This window comes from Cervus canadensis, chromosome 7 (genome assembly GCF_019320065.1).
Source record: "Cervus canadensis isolate Bull #8, Minnesota chromosome 7, ASM1932006v1, whole genome shotgun sequence".
Lineage (NCBI taxonomy): Eukaryota > Metazoa > Chordata > Mammalia > Artiodactyla > Cervidae > Cervus > Cervus canadensis.
This window is the reverse complement of record NC_057392.1, coordinates 19,597,130-19,616,160: the sequence shown is the minus strand read 5'-3', so window position 1 is coordinate 19,616,160 and position 19,031 is coordinate 19,597,130. Positions and strand designations below refer to the sequence as shown.

Sequence of the window (19,031 nt, the reverse complement as noted above, 5' to 3'; positions counted from 1 at the left end):
CAGGATTCCCTGCGGTGACAGCCTGCCCTGTTTGCTTGTAGGTGTGAAAAGCCATGCCTGTGAGCAGTGTGGGAAGTCCTTTGCCAGGAAGGACATGCTGAAGGAGCACATGCGTGTCCATGACAACATCCGGGAATACCTGTGCGCGGAGTGTGGGAAAGGTGAGGGCAGGTGGGGGCCTGGCCATCATCCAGAAGGGGCAGCAGGCCAAGTGGGAGTTGGGGGTCACCCAGACCTGAGTCATTTACTCAAGAAAGATAAGACCCAGAGAATTTAACTGCAGGTCAAGAAGACAAATCAGTCCAAAGGTGGGGCATAAAACCAAGGTATAGATTAAAGCTGTTTTAAGAGCAGGGAGATAGTGCAGCATGACTGTGTGATATATAGAATACCCTCAGAATCACCATGTGGCCTCAGTGGAGGTGCAGAACCCTCAGCTGCTTACAAGGACCAGCTGTGGATTCAGACTGACTTTCTGTGGCCGGTGATGACAGTGACCTTTATTTTAATCAGGTGGAATTAGTTAAATGAACCTGTTAGTAAAATAGCTCATATCGCTAAGTATAATCAGAAAGAGGTAATCCCAGTCCACCGTAAAATTTTAACCCGTTTCTGTTTTAAACCCAAACTGAGGAAGGCTTGGAGCTATGGATCTTTGGTGGTTTCAAGCAGCTGCCAGTGCTGTGTGTGCTGGAAGAGCGGCAGGGCCACCCTCCTTCAGATACAGGACAAATCAAGTTTGTCTTGATTTAAAAGTTTGTCTTGATGCCATTAGCATCTTTTAAAAATTTAATATTTCATGAAGTTTTTGTTTTTCCTTGATTTTTAAAATTAAACCGGAAAGTATAAAGCAAACACAAATGTCCCACAATTCTACTCACTGGATCAACCCCTATTTTAGCCTCGTAAAATAAAATTAGATGTAGACGACTAAAAGAGTTAACCAGAGAAGGGCAGAAAGTGAGAAGTTCCTCACCCCGGGTGGCCCCAGACCCCCTCCCCAGAGGCGACAGTTTCTTGTCTCTTCTCCAGAGTAACTGTGTGCAGCAGTGTAGATTATTCTATTGAAAAAGTAACACAAGCACCTAACCAAAAAAAAATTTATTTGTAAATAACCGGAATGGTTATGCAAAATAGTTTTTCCCGCCTCAGACCTCAGTTTCGTGCTTCGAAAGCAGCATGTTAATGTTGCACACAGATGTTTCTAGACGTTTCTACCCGTGTCTTAGCCCTGACCATAGTGGGTGGAGCCCCAGCCCCATCTCTGCCCAGCTCTTCCAGCCCCATCCTCACCGGGCTGGAGCTGCAGAGAGGAGCTGGGGAGGGCTGGAGGGGACAGGTGTGGTGGGCCCTACCCCCAGGTGGGCAGGGACAGCCACACCTGAACCCTGAGTGCTGCTCACTGGGCCTGGCTGGATGGGGAGGGGTGCCTGGGGCAGGTACTGGGGTCGGTTTTCCCATCTTGTACTGCGTACATTTCCTCGGGCTGGGCATGGGCATGGGGAGGGTGGTGTGTGTGGCGGGGCATGGGCCCTGGGGGCGGGGTTGAGCAGGGTGTGGGGGCGGGGCATGGGCCCTGGGGGCGGGGTCGAGCAGGGTGTGGGGGCGGGGCATGGGCCCTGGGGGCGGGGTTGAGCAGGGGTGGGGGCGGGGCATGGGGTGTGGCTAACCCGCTCTGCCCCGCAGGCATGAAGACCAAGCACGCGCTGCGCCACCACATGAAGCTGCACAAGGGCATCAAGGAGTACGAATGCAGGGAGTGCCACCGCAAGTTCGCGCAGAAGGTCAACATGCTCAAGCACTACAAGCGGCACACGGGTGAGTCCGCGGTGCTCTGGTGTACAGGGACCAGCCCGCTGGTGAGAAACCGCTCGAGCAGAGCCGCCGCTGCTCCGCAGGGTCTTTAGCTCCCAGCAGGCCCCAGGCTCTCTGGTCGAGCTTTAGGAAGCTGGGTAACTAGCCGGTTTCCCAGAAGCTCCCCCATCCCCTGCAATAAGCCCCCTGCGTCCCCCCAAACACACCGGGTACTGGTTACCGCCCTCAATGCCTTCAGTGCCCTTCCCTCCCACTCAGCCAGGAGAAACCATCAGACAAAGACCTGGCGTGTGTGTACCTTGACCATCATGTCATCTGGACAGGAAACTGGACCACCTTAAGTGTCTATCAGGGCAGAGGCTGAATTGTGGTGTGTCCACCTTAAAGGACAGTGCATCCTTCAAGTGATGAGATATGCACGTTAACTTGCATCGACGTTTGTGAGCTCGTTTTTTTTTTTTTTTTTTTTGGTGAACTCATTTCTTATAAACGGTTGTCTATGGGTAAACGTGTATATGACAGAATCAGATTTATAGCAGAATGAGAAACGGTCCTCCCTGGGTGGTGGAGCTGTGTGTGAAGTTTCTAGCAGGAGCATCTGGGTGGTTCATATCCTCTAAAATGGACTTGGGTCTTGCCATTGCCTGGCCCAGCTTACCTGTGTGCTCACCTCTCTTGCTGCCCCCAGGGCCGGCCAGGGCACCTCTCAGGTCCGCTTTGGGTCCCCCTGGAGTGCCAGCCCCCAGGGCACTGGGCTTTCACAAAAGCATGCCGTTCTCCTTTTCCTGGGGAAGTCTGTCCGTTTCTTGCTTCCCCTTTTCTGGGAAACACTCACCTCCTGGGACTGGGTCCTGCGCCTCCTTGGGGGTCTGGCAACTCTCCACCTACTGGGGTGCAGTGGCCTCTGTCTCTCTCACTTCCAGGAGCCACGTGAATGTAGGGTTCCGAGTACCAGGGACCCAGCAAATACAGGACCGAGATAAGCAGACCTTGAAAGTCACTTACTTGCTTTGCTTGACATTTAGGGCAAATGTTTGTTTAAGAGGTAAAGGGCCCACCTTCTTGTCAGCTCGGGGAGTGTGACAGTCTGATGGCTCGATGCTTCCATATTACCAGGTTGCAGGCAGGCAGGGTGACCACCCCAGACCAAGACACCTGCAGTAGGATGGTTTTCAAGCCACAGTTTGCCGGTTGAGTAGGGGAATGAAGGCATACTGTCCGTCGTCTCCGGGTAACTTACCAGCCCCCACAGTCTTTACAAATACAGAAACGTGTCACGGACAAGACCGGTGCTGTGTACAGTTAAAACGCTCATGAATCGTGAAATTAAATGTGCCTTTTCCTGCAGGGATTAAAGATTTCATGTGCGAACTGTGTGGAAAAACGTTCAGTGAGAGAAACACAATGGAGACGCACAAGCTCATCCACACGGGTATGTGGGGGGCGCCTGGGGACCGGCCGGCCAGCCGCTGTGGTCTCTGCTGGGGCCGTCTGGGTGTGCGGGGTGTGGAGAGCTTGGCTGCGAGGCTCTATGTGGACTTTTTCAGGATATCTGGCACTATTGTGCCTTAATGGTGGCCCTCTGCCCCCTAAAATTCAGCCACAAAACCTTCAAATATTCATGCTCGCGTTGTCAGACGCTGATTGAAGCATTCCTGGGTGGGAGGAGGGTCTTTCTGAGGCCTGGCCTCGGGTGGGTGGCTGACTGGGTCTGTGACCTAGAGGCTGCCCCCTCACCACCCCCGCCCGTCTCTCCCTCCCCATGCGCGCGGGCAGTGGGCAAGCAGTGGACGTGCTCCGTGTGCGACAAGAAGTATGTCACCGAATACATGCTGCAGAAGCACGTGCAGCTCACCCACGACAAGGTGGAGGCGCAGAGCTGCCAGTTGTGCGGGACCAAGGTGTCCACCAGGGCCTCCATGAGCAGGCACATGCGGCGCAAGCACCCCGAGGTGAGCATGCGCGGGGCCTTCCCCCGCTCCGAGACCCCCCCCACCCCCGCCGCGCAGGGTCCCCACCCCTGGGATTCCCGGAGGCAGGGCCTGGGTCCGACGCTGCCCTCTGCCTGCAGGTAGGAGGCACCGAATGAATGAATGAATACAAGAGCCCCAAATGGGTTTTTTGCTGAAGTAATCACTTGCACTCTCCCTGGAATTACAGCAGGACAGGGGTGCCACCCTCCCTCTCCCCCATTCCTCCCTTTAGAGTAGCTAAAAAATGTGCAGAACCAGAGGCTCCGCGTGGTGTTGGGGGCTGCTCAGAAAGTGGCCCTCAGGACTGAGACGGAGAAAGTGTATCGAGGAAGGTAGGTAGACCCTGACACCCAGAACCTGGTTCTAAAGGCAGGTCCAGGGCATTGAATAAGTCATTGGGTTTGAAAGAGCAGTAAACTGAAAACAAAACTAGACGCTTTATAAGCACAAAAGCAGTGAAAATTTTGAACAAACAATTTGACTAAGCAACATAACATTTAGAGTTTCTGGGGGTCAAGAGAACACGCAAAGGGAAAACTAAAAAATGTGTCAGTGTCATTAACAGATACTGGCTGTTAATAGTAAAGATAGCACGCCTTCCACGAGAATAACAGAGAACCCACTGTGTCTGAGGAGAGGAGATTCACAAAAGGAAAACACATGTGGTTGAGATACAAGAGAAAGCCTTTAACAGAAGAAGGTGCCATCCTTCCTCCATTGAATTAGGGGAGGTTCTGGGATTCAAAATGACTGGAATTGCACCCTATTCCAGGACATGCACCGTTGCATGTCCTCCTGAGGGTAGTGTGACCATCTCCCCAGTGTTTTAATAAATGACTCTTTGGACCCTTGAGTGTCCAGTAAGAGGAATGCCACTATGTTAGTAGTAGTTCAGTGATGTGCGTGACTGTAACGTGTTTGCAGACAGTTCTGAGTAACACTGTGAATGCTCATCGTAAGAAAGCAGTGACACCTTGCAGATAATACAGGTGTCCCCACAGCGTGTCATTCACATTGTGTATTTACAGGATACTCACCTGGGTAACAAACAAGGTGGTGAAACAAGAAAGGGTGAAAGCATTGCACTGTGGTCTGGCACTGAAGTTTTGGTTATCTCTTATCTTTATGTTTTTCTCTATTTCAAATAATTGCCTCTGATGAACATGGATTACTTTTGCAATTATAAAAGCACCTTCTGCTTCATTTGGCTGAGAAGTGCGTCTTTTTCTCCTATCACCTCGCTATGTCCTCCACAGCCTGCGCAGGTCCCTGGCCCGTGGACCCCAGGCTCTTTCTGCTTAGCACGAGGAGCTGGGGTTCCACCAGCTTTGCTCCCCTCACTCCAGCCGCTTTCACCTAGTGGCCTGCTAGCGTCTCCACCTAGAGAAACAAAGTCGGGAGCAGGAGCCGGACGTGTCAGCATCCATCCGGCTGCCCAGTGTCAGTGGGGCCACCTGGGTCTTGGGGCCCAGGGCAGGCACTGCGGGCTCCCCCGGGGGCTCGTGGTGGGTGGGAGCGAGCGACTTCTCGGCATGTGGGTATCTGTAGCTCTGTGCACGGCGGGTTTTGCCCATGGCCTGTGTGATGCGTGCTGCTGGGTGCAGGGGCCTTGCGGACACGGAGCGGCTCAGCAGACGTTTTCCTCTGGTTAACAATCAGTTGCCTCATCGGTCCATCTGCGCAGCCACCTCTTGGCCCCTCTTCCTCTCAAACCCACTTCGCTGGGCTGCAGAGTGCTCTGGAGGGGCCCCCAGCAGGCTCAGGCTCCTCTGTCCGGGCTCTGTTCTCAGTCCCTTCTGTCTCGGGCACTTTCAGCCTCTTTCCCCTGGGCTGCTTTCCTTGGATCCTTTGATGTTTCTCTGTGGTTTCCTTCTCTGTGTTCAGACAAATAGTTTAGTGCCTGCAGGGATGAGCGCTGGTGACCGGCTGGACCGGGTGTGCCCCGTCCTCTTAGACCTGACGATCTAGGGTGGTAGATGGAAGAAGAAGAAGGATGCAGACATGTCACACAGAGGCGAGCAGAGGGAATGGAGGAAACGTCCCCAGACTACAGGAGTGAGGCAGGGGAGGCTCTGTTGTGGTGGCGGCACCGCCCTCGGCCAGACTGTGCAGGTCTGCGGGGCACAGACTCGGGCGTGGGGGTCTGGTGAAGGCTGGCCAACCTAAGTGAACACCTTAGGGTGTATGTTAGGGTGTTAAGCATACACTGCTCTCACATATTCAGGATCTTTTTGAATTGATGCTATTTTGTGACTTCCACTTATGGTCTTTCCCTCTGCTTTGAATGAATGTCACATTGAGGAAAATTCAAGCACTAAAAATACTTTTCACGTGTGGTCTAATCTCCTAACGAGAGTAAAGTCAACAAGTGCTTCTGTGGTGGTTCTCTGTGGCTTCCGGGTGGTGTGACTAGGACGCTGATTATGTCGGTGGTGATGATGAAGGTGGTGGTGGCAGTGATGGGGTGGTGATGGGGGCGGAGGTGGTCGTGGTGACAGTGGAGGTGGTGTGGTGGGAGAGAACCGTCAGGAGCCTCCTGCTGCTCTGACTCAGCTTTGCAGCCTCAGTCACACTTGGGTTCTCGCCACCACATCAGCGTTTCTGTTGAAGCACACATGACCGCCTCGCTGACCATCCTCTCAGAGGATGTGCTGTCCTGGTCTTGGATCCTAAGCCCAGAAATGCAGTGGTCTGTCGTCTTTCTTAAATAAGCCACGCCCATGATATATAGCCTATAGTTTTGTTCTTTATTTTGGAACGAAAATGGAAAGATGCTTGCAAAGCCATTTGACTGCAGAGCCATTTGGACAGGCTTCTGTGCTTTCCCTGGTTGCGTTTCGTTTATCCACAGCCACCTCCGTCCCTTAGCGACTCCCCATCACAGCCTCCCTCCCCAGGTGTCCTGCGTGCTCTCTGCACCACCTGTGATTTGTTCACTTAGGTGACCACAGGCACCTGTGTAGCCAGCGTCAGTGGTGTGTGGACCAGGTTCAGGATGAGGGAGGAGCCGGGTCAACCTCGAGCCTGTGTCCCGGTGTGAGGGTCAGCCTCCTGAGGACAGGCTGGTGTGGCTCACGGGGGCTGCGGGTGGGGGCGCAGGTAGGAAGGTAAGGTGTGTTACACGTACACGTCTCACTCTTGGTAACTCATTGTAGGACGGGTTTGCTGTACTGTCTTATCCTGCTCTGCTCTTAGTGAGAGATACTGAGATTGAGGGAGGACGCACTTAGCGGACATCGTGGACAGGAGGGGAAGCAGGGTCTCCACCTGGGGGCAGTGGACAGTGCGATGACACACGGATAGGCGAGGTGACACCCCCATGTGTGGGAACGCGGCGGACACTTAAGGAGTAGGGGACCTGGGAGGAGGGAATGAGAGCCAGGCAGGATTCTGGATCCCAGGCTTCTGAGTGCCAAGCAGAGCCGTTGGGCACACAGGGCCTTGAGGGAGATGGCCCGGCGGCTGTGTGTCTGGCCCCACCTGCCCTGGGCTGGCCTTCAGGCACCGTGTCCTGGGCTCACGGCCCTGCGCCCACTCCTAGGTCCTGGCCGTGAGGATTGATGACCTGGACCACCTCCCGGAGACCACCACCATCGACGCCTCCTCCATCGGCATCGTCCAGGTGAGCGCAGAGCACGCGGGGTGGGGCATCTTACCGGAGGAGCCCAGTGGATATCAGGAGCAGCCCTGGGGGAAACCCCCGCGTGTCACACTCATTTCCCTGTTTTGTTCATTGGTCGTCACCCCAGGAGCCTTCTCGTTTCTGTGAACATCTCTAGAATTTCAGTTTTCTGAAAACAGATGTGTGTCTTTTTAGAGGATAGATTGTTAGAGTTCCCCAGAGAAAACAGTAAAGTGTGTGTGCACGCACGTGCATGCATGTTCAGAGAGAATTAGATTTATTTTAAGGAGTTGGCTCACTCAGTTGTGGGTCTGGCAGGTCCAGAATCTGCCAGGAGGGCCGGAGGCTGGACACCCAGGAGGGGCCGATGCTGGAGGCAGAATTCCTTCGTCCTCTGGGAACTTTGTCGGCTCTCAAGGCCTTCACCTGATTGGTCCAGGCCCACCCGCATTTCAGAAGGTTCTGTTTTACTCAACACCTACTGGCTTCAGTGTTAATCACATCTGGAAAACACTTTCAGGACAGCATCTGGACTGGTGTTTTGACCACACGACTGGGCGCCCCAACCTCACAAAGATGACGCTTTAGTTAACCATCACAAGTGTCATCCAGAAGAGCTTAGTGTGATTAGACTGTTACAAGCAAAATAACCTTAAGTGTATTAGATGAGCTTACTTTCAAAAGGAATCTGTAGTCAGAACCTTTATACAAAGGTTTTCTCTTATTTTGAAGGGAACATTTCATGCTCAGTTACTTTAAAATCGCCTTCACCCCTCTCTTGTTTTGCAGTAGAGCTTTGAGTACAGTGCTCAGTGGCTGGGTTGCATTGGACAGCCAGGCCCCAGAGGCCCAGGACCACGTCCACCCCTGACATGGGCAGCCCCTCGTGGCCATGTCCTGGCAGACCTCCTTGGGGTCTGTCTGCCACTGGGTGGGACCACACCTCATGGGTATGGCACCAAGGACAGGAGGGGTGGTGGGTGATTGGGGCAGAGAGCCTTGCGGGCCACTACTGCCCAGCAGCCTCTGTGATCCTGGGCTGGGCCAGCTGTGGGTCAGCAGGAGGGAAAGAAGTATGCCGGGCACCCATCTGGGGTCACCATTACCGCTGGGCCCTTATTTGCTGTCCCTAAGAACCATGACCACACGTTTCTTGCAGTCAGACTCATCCTTGACCCAAGATTATGTCCACAGTGAACCTGTGTCAGCCTGGGGCAGAGAGCCCGACATGAAAGCCTTTGCAGCCTCAGGCAGAGCTCAACAGGGCTGAAACAGGGGCTCACAACCTCTGTTTTCAGAGATAATTCTATTTCAGTACAAAGTATGACTTGTATCCAACTTCCCTCACTTTAAAGAAAAGTCGCGGAGACCGGCGGGAACTTGCTGCCATCCTTAGACGTGCACATTAGCAGATGGGCCTGGTCACCCGGTGTCTGGGGGTGGTGCCAGGCCGCCTCAGGGGCACGACGTGCTGACCTGTCATTGTCTCACCTTCTGCTCACACAGCCTGAGCTGAGTCTGGAGCAGGAGGAGCTGGCCGAAGGGAAGCACGTGAAAGCCGCCAGGAGAGCTCCCAAGAGGAAGCAGAAGCCGGAGGAGGAGGCGGGGGCCACGGCGCCAGAGGACGCCGCCTTCAGCGAATTCTCAGAGAAGGAGGGCACGTTCTCAGGGGCTGTCGGGGATGAGACGGACTCGGCCGTGCAGAGCATCCAGCAGGTGACGCTTGTGCAGAGTCGGGCCCGGGTGTGGGAGGCTGGCTTGTGACCCTTCTCCCCATGGGGTCTTGGACCCTGACCGCTGTCAGCCTGTGCCCTGTTTCCCTGTGAGCGTTTCCCAGTGCAGACTCAGAGGTCACCACCATCATGGTGAAAAGCAGTCGTACCCCTGGGGTTGGGAACTGGCTGGGACCAGTTTGGGGAGGTTCTCAGGGGCGGGGGGGGCGTGTGTCCAGCTGCTGCTTTTAGCCAGAACTTCCCCTTTGCCGACCCGTCCCTGTTTGGGTTTCAAGGCCCCCAGCTCTGTCAGCATGTGTTGGATGCCGCACCTCTCTTGAGTGGCCCTGGTCATCCTGGTTGCAAGTGTTTCTGTGTTTCTCTGGCCTTTTGTCCCTTTTCGTGTGGGGAGAGCGATGCTATCTTTTTTATTAGCTCTTGGCACCGCACACGGGTTTGTTGTCCTTCTGAGCTTTGCAGTGTGTTAAGAGACAACAAAGAATATTCTCTCTGTTGTTCTCGTGATTGTTGTTGTTCAGTTGTTGAGTCATGTCTGACTCTTTACGACCTCATGGATGGCAGCACGACAGGCTTCCCTGTTCACCATCTCCCGGAGTTTGCTCAAACTCATGTCCATTGAGTCAGTGATGCCATCCAACCATCTCATTCTCTGTCTTCCCCTTCTCCACCTGCCCTCAATCTTTCCCAGCATCAGGGTCTTTTCCAATGAGTCAGCTCTTCACATCAGATGGCCAAAATATTGAAGCTTTGGCTTTAGCATCAGTCCTTCAGTGACTGGTTAGGGTTGATTTCCTTTAGGATTGACTGGTTTGATCTTGCAGTCCAAGGGACTCTCAAGAGTCTTCTCCAACACAGCAATTCAAAAGCATCAATTCTTCAGCACTTAGCCTTCTTTATCATCCAACTCTCACATCCGTACATGACTACTGGAAAAACCATAGCTTTGACTAGATGGACCTTTGTCGGCAAAGTGATGTCTCTGCTTTTTAACATGCTGTCTAGGTTTGTCATGGCTTTACTTCCAAGGAGCAAACATCTTTTAATTTCACGGCTGCAGTCACCATCTGCAGTGATTTTGGAGCCCAGGAAAATAAAATCTGTCACTGCTTCCACTTTTTCCCCATCTATTTGCCATGAAGGGATGGGACCAGATGCCATGATCTTAGTATTTTTGAATGCTGAGTTTTAAGCCAGCTTTTTCACTGTCCTCTTTCACCCTCATCAAGAGGCTCTTGAGTTCCTCTTCACTTTAGCTCATTTCGTGATTACTGTTCTGTTTTTTTCTTGACACTGAAATCATTTATTGCTCAGTTCCAACTAATGGTCTCAATGATTACATCTGTATCTTGTTTCTCTTTTTCCCTGGAATTCTTTTTCCAGGAAAAACTAGCGTGGTTTAATCTTTCACCAGCAGGTGTTTGACCTCCTTCCTTTGGGCCAAGCGTGAGGTGATTGATCCCCGTGTCACGGGGATCCTCTACAAAGCACAGCACAGGAAGCTGCTCTTGTTCTCAATTCTTCAGAAACTAATGGTCTCGTGTCGTGCGTGACTCTTCCAGGTGGTGGTGACTCTGGGTGACCCCAATGTGACCACCCCGTCCAGCTCCGTCGGCCTGACCAACATCACCGTGACCCCCATCACCACCACGGCCGGGACCCAGTTTACCAACCTCCAGCCGGTGGCCGTCGGGCACCTGACCACTCCGGAACGCCAGCTCCAGCTGGACAACTCCATCCTGACCGTGACCTTTGACACCGTCAGCGGCTCCGCCATGCTGCACAACCGCCAGAACGACCTCCAGATCCACCCGCAGCCGGAAGCCTCGAACCCACAATCCGTGGCCCACTTCATCAACCTGACCACCCTGGTCAACTCCATCACGCCCCTGGGGAGCCAGCTGGGTGAGCAGCACCCGCTCACCTGGCGGGCGGTGCCCCAGACGGACGGGCCGCCCCCGCCGCCTCCAGCCCCTGCCCCACAGGCCGCCCAGCCCCCGGTGCCGGCTGAGCAGCAGCCGCAGATGTACAGCTACTGAGGCAGCTTGCAGAGACCAGGGAGAGAACCACAGATGGGGGTTTGTTTCCATTTAAGATTTGTTGGCTGGATACCAAACAGAGAAAAACAAACACACATTGCAATGTAAGTAAGGTTGACTTAGCTTTTGCAGAATTATCTCCAAATGCCCCCAGAACCATGGCAGTCTGTCAGCTGAACTCAGAAGTGACCCTGGGCAGGCAGGCCAGTTGTCCCCGGGAGCAGCCTCCCGCATTCTGCCAGGTGAGACAGGCCCCTAGGCTTCCCTCCCAGAGCCGGAGGGACTGGAGGTTTGGCAAAGGGAAGTGGTTTGTTTCCTTTTTCTCTTTAGGACTCAGCTGCTGTGTTAAAATGTAGCAATGTGCTGGGCAGGAACAGAGTTTTCTCCTGGCTCCTGGACTTTGAACAGATAGACGTTCAAGTCACATTTATCTTCTTTGAAATTCCAGTTGAATCAAAGTCGTTGGCTGAAACCAGGTGGGAAGCTGCCCTGTGGGCGGACGCCCCTCCTCTGGCCTTCCTGTTGGTCACAGGCAAGCGGTCATGTGAGGTCACTCAGCAAGGCGTCTTAGTAATAGGGTTCGTGAATGGATTTTCAGTATGGTTCTTTTTTTAAACTTTATCTCGAGCATATCTCGCGTGTTCGAAACTGCGGAGACCACGTTCTTCTCTGTTTTCCTTTGACACGCAATGTCGTTTGCACTGTAGGCCTCTGTCCAGCTTCCGTAGCTGCCCCACCGCAGGGGTCGCTGTTAACGTGCATCAAGAGGGCCTCCCGCTGGCCCTTCTGGAGGCTCCCTGGAGCCGTCTCAGGACTCTGCCATCCAAACGTATTTATTGTGGCTGAGACTCGGCTAGAGTCCCCTGAACTGGAGAACAGGGAAGAAATTCATGTCTTTTTTCTGTTTAAACTCTTAATTCCAAAGGTTGATGTGTTTCAAGACCAGTTTTCTATAAAAATGTTGAATGGACTTTGCTCCTTACGGGGAAAGGGGTAGGTTTTTTCTGAAATATGGAGGTAGTGCTGTGTCCTGCCAAGTAGTATGAAAGCAGAAAAAGTCATTAGCTGAGCAGTAGAAGTATCAGCGCCCCGAATGAATGAATGAATGAATGTGCTGAGTGACATCAGCTGTGTCACACGTGTGCACCCATCTCAGGGGGGTGGGTGAGGCTCAGGGCCACCGAGGTGGCGGCCAGCAGCCAGTCCTCTGGCTGCCCAGCCAGGGAGACAAAGAGGCAGGTGAAGAAGCTTGAGTGAAAAAAAAAAATTGAAAAAAAAAAAGAAGCTTGAGTGATGCCTTTGCCCTGTCCAGAATGAAAAGATAACGATTCCTTTGCTTTGTCTCGATCACTCTTTGTGATCCTGTGTTAGTTGGGAGACCTTCTTCAGTAAAGAGTAAATAAATGAGACAGACTCACCTGATGCTGCCAGTGAGGCTGCGGGTGATCTGTCACACAAAAGGCAGCGTTCTCAGCACTTCACATAGTTCTAAGTCACAAGATGTTGAGGAGAAAGAGGGCTAGGTTTTGATGTGTGCAATACAGGCCTTCGTGAACCAAGTTCATCACCCATGCAGCATGTGAAAGGGGACTGCAGAATTCACCCTCCACACCCAGCTCTTCCCTAACTCCCAGCTTGCACCTCTCCATTGAATTTGTCGTGGGCGATTATTTGACTTTTAATTTATGATAATTATTTTTATGTTATTTATGTATATAATTAATGCTTTATACATAATAGTTTCATCAAATGAACTTGGGCTAGGGGTGATATATTTTCTAAGCATTGTCTCTGTTCTCCATATGTAAGTGGTCCAGGTGTCTGTGGAGTCATCAAGTGCGCCAAGGCCCCTAAGGTATTTTTTTAAACATCGCTGACCATTTCTTTTTGCATTTGCAGAAGATAAAGGACAAATGACCAAGGGAAAAAACCCAGATGTGATGGAACACCTGCTAGCATTTATCTTTTATTCCTCTTCCCTATGAAATAAAGGCCTTTTAAATCACAGTTTTATTTTTTTAAGAAAAGTTGTTTTTGTGCCTAGGATAAGAATGCATCATATGTTTTTAAAGAACCTAATTTAGGTTGTGTGGCCCCAGTGTACTTACCACTGTTTATTTAAATACACAGATGTGTAATAATACTTCTTGTTATAATCGAAAACTCGAAATAAAAATCAGATTTACTCCTGAGTTTTCTGTAGAAATATTTGTTCTAATAGGATCACTGTCTGAGGCAAAATAGATTTGTGCTGTCGTAAAACAGGGGAGCAAAAAAAAAAACCACCTACCCAGCCCTAAGAGTCATCAGCTCTAGACTGTTGTGCACATTTATCCCTGTCTCCTGGTAGAAAGGATTGAGTGTTTTAATTGATCCCAGGTATACAACTGTAGGAGGAAATGGGATGAAACCACTGTGGCCTCTGAGCTCTGTGAATCCCTCTGAGTTACGCTAAATCAGTAAACAGAAGATGCTTGATCTAGGCCCGTGAAGTTGTGTGATTCCATGCCACCCAACGCTGTGAGCCTCGCAGAGCTGGCCCCCAGGGTCCACTGCCTGACGTGGACTGTGAGGCAAGGACCGGAGGGGGCCCCCCGGGGGATGTGTTCCCATGCTGGGTGCTGCTCCACTGTGACCATGTGACCAAGGGTGACCCATCTTGGAGGAGTCCAGGCTCTGGAGGCAGATGTGTGGGCCTAATTGCCATGGCGCCCAGAGCTCATGGCTCCCAACTCAGGGCTGTGTGAGTCACTTTCCTGTTGGGTTTTGAAAGGTGTCAAGGCTGAGAAGTCACATGTCCTTCAAATCCCATCAATTTGTTCAAAGACAAGATTTGCCAGGAGCTGTGCATTTCCATGGCTCACAGTCTGCTCAGACCACTCCTCCCGAGTGATGGACACACTTGGTATATTTTGAGAACGATTGTAATTCCTGTATAGTTCAGACCCTGTGAAATGTTTGGATTGTTTTAAATGACCCAAACGTTGAAAATAAACAAGATATTAAAATATTAGAAGCTTTCACAGGGTTTTTTGTTGTTTGTTTTTTTTAAGGAACAGAGCAGATGCAGAGGGCATGGGTTCAATCCCTGGTCAGAGAACTAAGATCCTATATGTCTCACAGTGCATCCATCAATTTTTTGAAAAACAAAGCAAGTGGTAGTAGCAATTTTTGTAAAGTTTAAATGGAGACGTGTGTGTTAGTCACTTAGTCGTGACCCCATGGAAGATAGCCTGCCAGGCTCCTCTGTCCATGGAGTTCTCTAGGCAAGAATACTGAAGTGGGTTGCCATTCTCTTCTCCAGGGGATCTTCCCCACCCAGGGATCAAAGCTGGGTCTCCTGCATTGCAGGCAGATTCTTTACGGTCTGAGCCACCAGGGTAAGCCCTTAAATGGAGAGAATCAGACAGTTCAGTTCATTTGCTCAGTCATGTCCAACTCTTTGTGACCCCATGGACTGTAGCATGCTAGGCTTCCCTGTTCATCACCAACTCCCAGAGCTTGCTCAAACCCATATCCATTGAGTTGGTGATACCGTCCAACCATCTCATCCTCTGTCACCCCCTTCTCCTCCTGCCTTCAATCTTTCCCAGCATCAGGGTCTTTTCCAGTGAGTCGGCTCTTCACATCAGGGGGCCAAAGTATTAGAGTTTCAGCATCAGTCCTTCCTGTGAATATTCAGGGTTTATTTCCTTTAGGATTGACTGGTTTTATCTCCTTGCCATTCAAGGGACTCTCGAGTCTTCTTAAGCACCACAGTTCAAACGGAGAGAATAAGTCCAAAAAAGATGCGTAGCCAGAGAAGGGAGAACTTAACAAGCAAGGTATTTCTTTGGGCAGGTGGTCTGGAACAATCCCTTAAATTGTATTGATCAAATTTTTCTGACTTGTTAGGAGTGATCATTTTAAACTTACAAAACACCTGGTGTGCCATCAGACCTTCTAAGGATTTGAATTAGGAGAACCTTGTTTTACATGTTTCAATTCTGTCTTAGAGGACAGCTGATAGCAGCTAACCCTCCTGCCAGTGAGTGGGATTCACCTGCACAGTATCCAGCAGGCTGTCAGCACATTCTTGTATGTCCAACAAATTCCAGTGAAAAGGGGGAGACAGTTGGGCTTCTGGCTGTTTTCATCCAGCTTGAGCTCCTCTGCATCAGAAGTGTCCTGGTTCTGGAATGACAGCGAATGATCTGACTTGCGTGATGGTGGAGGCAACAGAATTGTCTGGAAGCTGTTCTGGGTTACCCACACAACCAGTTGACTGGGATCACCCCATCTGCCAAGCCCCAGTGCCCCAGGATCTGAGGCTTTCCTCCCGCCCCATGGTCCCAGGTGCAGGCAGCTGGCATCCAGACACCTGAGGGCTGGCACCTGCCTGCAGACTGCCTTGGATCCAAACTGTCTGCTCTTCCCTGTTGACAGGTGTGTCTGCCCACATTTGCTCCATAAGGAGGGAGACGGACCCAATCTCTCTGGCAAGATGGCCCGTCAGTGGGACACAGACCTACCCAAGTCTTTGCAGGGAGCCTGGCCTAGCACACCTCCCTGGAAGACCAAGGATGCAGGACCCGGGACTCAGTACCCAGTAATCCCCACCTGTTCCACTTGGGACTCAACTCCTCCTGGGCGCTCATGCGTCATACCCTTGCACGACCATCTGGAGCTTGCCTCCTACCCCAGAAATTCTCTCTTCAAAGTTTTAGCCACAAAACAGGGTAGCAAGATCATCAAGGAAAGAGAGGCAGTGGGTGCTGCATTGCAGGAGCCGTTTTAGAAGTCCTCAGGCGTCACTGTGTGCTTTTCCTAGACGATCTAGGGTGGGAGTGGGGGGCTGGCTACAGTTAGGGGAGCAGCACTATGTGGTTCCTGCATTGCCATCCTTGGTTCCCAGAAAGTCCACCGACTCATCTCCACCTGGATGTCCCCGAGGGTTGTCAGGCTTGTACGTCTGACCCTGGAATCCATGACCCCCGACCCCGAACCTGGCACCTCCCCTCCACTGTCCCCACTCACAGCCGATAGCCTGGCTCTCCACCTACTCAGGGGCAAGAACCCAGAGCCACATTTAGACCCCCAGTGCCTTTGGATCTGCCTGGGTGTCACCATCTCCGTGACTGTCCCCCTCCAAGTGGCCAGTGGACAACCCCTATGGGGCCGGTCAGCCCCCCTCGTTCCCTCGTTTCACACGGCGGCCTCAGTGGCCCTTGTGGAGGTGTTGCTGTATATGTCACCCATGCATCAATGTTAGTGTCCTCCAACAGACTCTAAGAGGTCTCTGGACACACCCTGATCATTTCTGCGGCCTCAAGACTGCAGTGGCTGTCCTGCCTCCCACCCCCACCCACTCCCAGGGTCTCCACCCACCCAGCACCCAAGCCTTACTTGGTTAAATCTGCTTGTCCTTCAGATCTCGGCTCAAACTCCACCTCCTCAAAGAAGCCTCTTGGAGTCACCCTCATATCACGTCTGATAGCAAGCACAGCACTGATCAGTCGGCAATTACACTGTTTACTCATTATATGACTTTGTTCATATCTGAGCCTCCCTGCCGTTCAGTAAGCTCCAAAAGGGTGTGTGTGCTTAGCTGCTCAGTCAGAGACTGCTTCTTCTCATCGTTTCATCATTCTCTCTGAGCCACCCCCAGCCCCATGGAGTAAGCCTGACCCACAGTAGAGATTAATAGGCAAGTTTTTCCTAGGCATCAAGGGAGACAACATACTTCCTTGAGCGCCAAAGCTTTGAAGCACTAACCCCCCAAAACAGAAATTCATTATATCTAGTTGGAATTATCACCTGAAACTTCTGAGTCTTTGAGAGACTTGGAAATCCTAGTCTCCAATGACTCAATCTTATTGATGAGATGATTAATTAGTTCTTCAACTTTGTTTATTAAGTTAGTCTATTTCTGTGTCATAGATAGGTTTGTTTGTGTCATACCTTAGATTCCACATGTAAGCAATACCATATGATACTTGTCTTTCTCTTTCTGACTTACTTTGCTTAGTATGATCATCTCCAGGTCCACCCACATTTCTGCAAATGGCATTGTTTCATTTTTCTAGGGCTGATATCCCACTGTATATATGTACCACATCTTCTTAATCCATTCATCTGTCAATGGTTCCATCCTTGCTTTCATGTCTTGGCTATTTTGAATAGTGCTGCTATGAATGTTGGGGTGATGTATCTTTTCAAATTCTAGTTTTGTCTGGATATGTGCCCAAGAACGAGATTACCGGATCATATGGCAATTTTATTTTTAGTTTTTTGAGGAACCTCCATACTATGTTTTCCCCTTTTTAACTGCAAAGGCAACAACGAAAAAATTAAATGACTTTACTGGCTCCCATCTGACAGTTTGTCAAACAGAGCTCAGCTTTCCCACTCAGGCTGTGATTACCCCCCACCCCTACCCTACACCTGCCTTCAGGTGGAGTCACAGCCTAAATGTTTTAACTGCTTAGTCACCAGCCACAGTCAGACTTGTGACGCTCCAGAGCTTACCGTCACCTCTGGCTTGCGTGTGAATCGCTGGGAGAACTTCTCTGGTTCTGGTGACTCACACCCAGCAGAGCGGCTTTTCCTCAGCTCGAGACAACTCAGACTTTAATAGCCCTGAGCTGCTGCTCGGCACCATTATTTCAAACCAAGAATAGAAACACAACTCAACTCCCCCAGAAGTGATTTATTTTACTGCTAATGAGGCGAGTGGAAGAGATTTCATAATGCAGTTGTTTCTGCGCAGAAAACATCCTTGTGTCAGATAATTGAGGGTATGCCCCCTTGCTCTGTTTGTGGTAAAGATCAAGAAGAGCCAATTACAGGTTTTTGTCCAATAACCTTTCACTTCTTAAACCCACAAACTAGCTCCATAACCTGCCCTAGCTCTTCAGACTTTTGATGTTTTCTCCTCTTCGATTTACCCTTAAACCTTGAAGTGTTCCAATTTTTTAAAATTAAGGTATGGTTGATTTACAGTGTGTTAATTACGCTATAGAGCAAAGTGATTCAGTTATAAATATATATACACGCATTACTTTTTAATATATATTCCTCTCTATTATGATTTATCACAGGATATTGAATATAGATCTCTGCGCTATACAGTAGGACCTTGTTGTTTGTCCCTTCTGAAAGCTTTCTAGCTTTCATCTGCTAACCTCAACCTCCCCTCCAACCTTTGCCCAGCCTCCTTCCCCTTGGCAACCACCAGCCTATTCTCTATGATTCTGTTTCATAGATAGGTTTATTTGTGGCATAGTTTAGATTCCACATATGAATGATATGATCTCATATTTGTATTTTTCTTCCTGACTTAATTTCACTTAGCATGGATAATCTTAGGTCCATCCATGTTGCTACAGATGGCGTTATTTGACTCTTTTTTATGGCTGAGTAATGCTTCATGGTATATATACTATATACACCACATCTTCTTTATCCATTCATCTGTCGATAGACATTTGGGTTGCTTCCATGTCTGGGCTATTGTGAATAGTATTGCTGCAAAAATGGGGAAGCATGTATCTTTTTGGATTAGAGTTTCATCTGGATATGCCCAGGAGTGGGAATGCAGGATCATATGGTAACTCAATTCTTAGTTTTTTTAAGGACCCTCCATACTATTCACCATAATGGTTGCACCAACTTACATTCTCACCAACAGTGTAGGAGGGTTCCCTTTTCTACACACTCTTTCCAGGATTTATTGTTTGTAGACTTCTTGATGATGGCCATTCTGACTAATGTGAGGTGATAGTTCCATGTAGTTTTGATTTACATTTTTCTAATAATTAGCCGTGTAGAGCATCTTTTCATGTGCCTATTGGCCATCTGTATGTCTCCTTTG

The 19,031-nt window shown here is 50.5% G+C and overlaps 1 protein-coding gene across 2 annotated transcripts in view; it reads left to right on the top strand.

Moving 5' to 3' along the window:
* The window catches only part of PRDM15 (PR/SET domain 15), a 59,254-nt gene extending 45,883 nt beyond the window's left edge, over window positions 1-13,371 (top strand). For both annotated transcript variants that reach the window (XM_043474470.1, XM_043474471.1), the window contains exons 18-24: window positions 42-161; window positions 1,687-1,818; window positions 3,164-3,247; window positions 3,592-3,767; window positions 7,330-7,410; window positions 8,917-9,126; window positions 10,703-13,371. In XM_043474470.1, coding sequence (XP_043330405.1) covers window positions 42-161; window positions 1,687-1,818; window positions 3,164-3,247; window positions 3,592-3,767; window positions 7,330-7,410; window positions 8,917-9,126; window positions 10,703-11,179 — 1,280 coding nt within the window. In that variant the 3' untranslated portion in view covers window positions 11,180-13,371. The remainder of the gene's footprint in view (window positions 1-41; window positions 162-1,686; window positions 1,819-3,163; window positions 3,248-3,591; window positions 3,768-7,329; window positions 7,411-8,916; window positions 9,127-10,702) is intronic.
* Window positions 13,372-19,031: the final 5,660 nt, after the last annotated feature.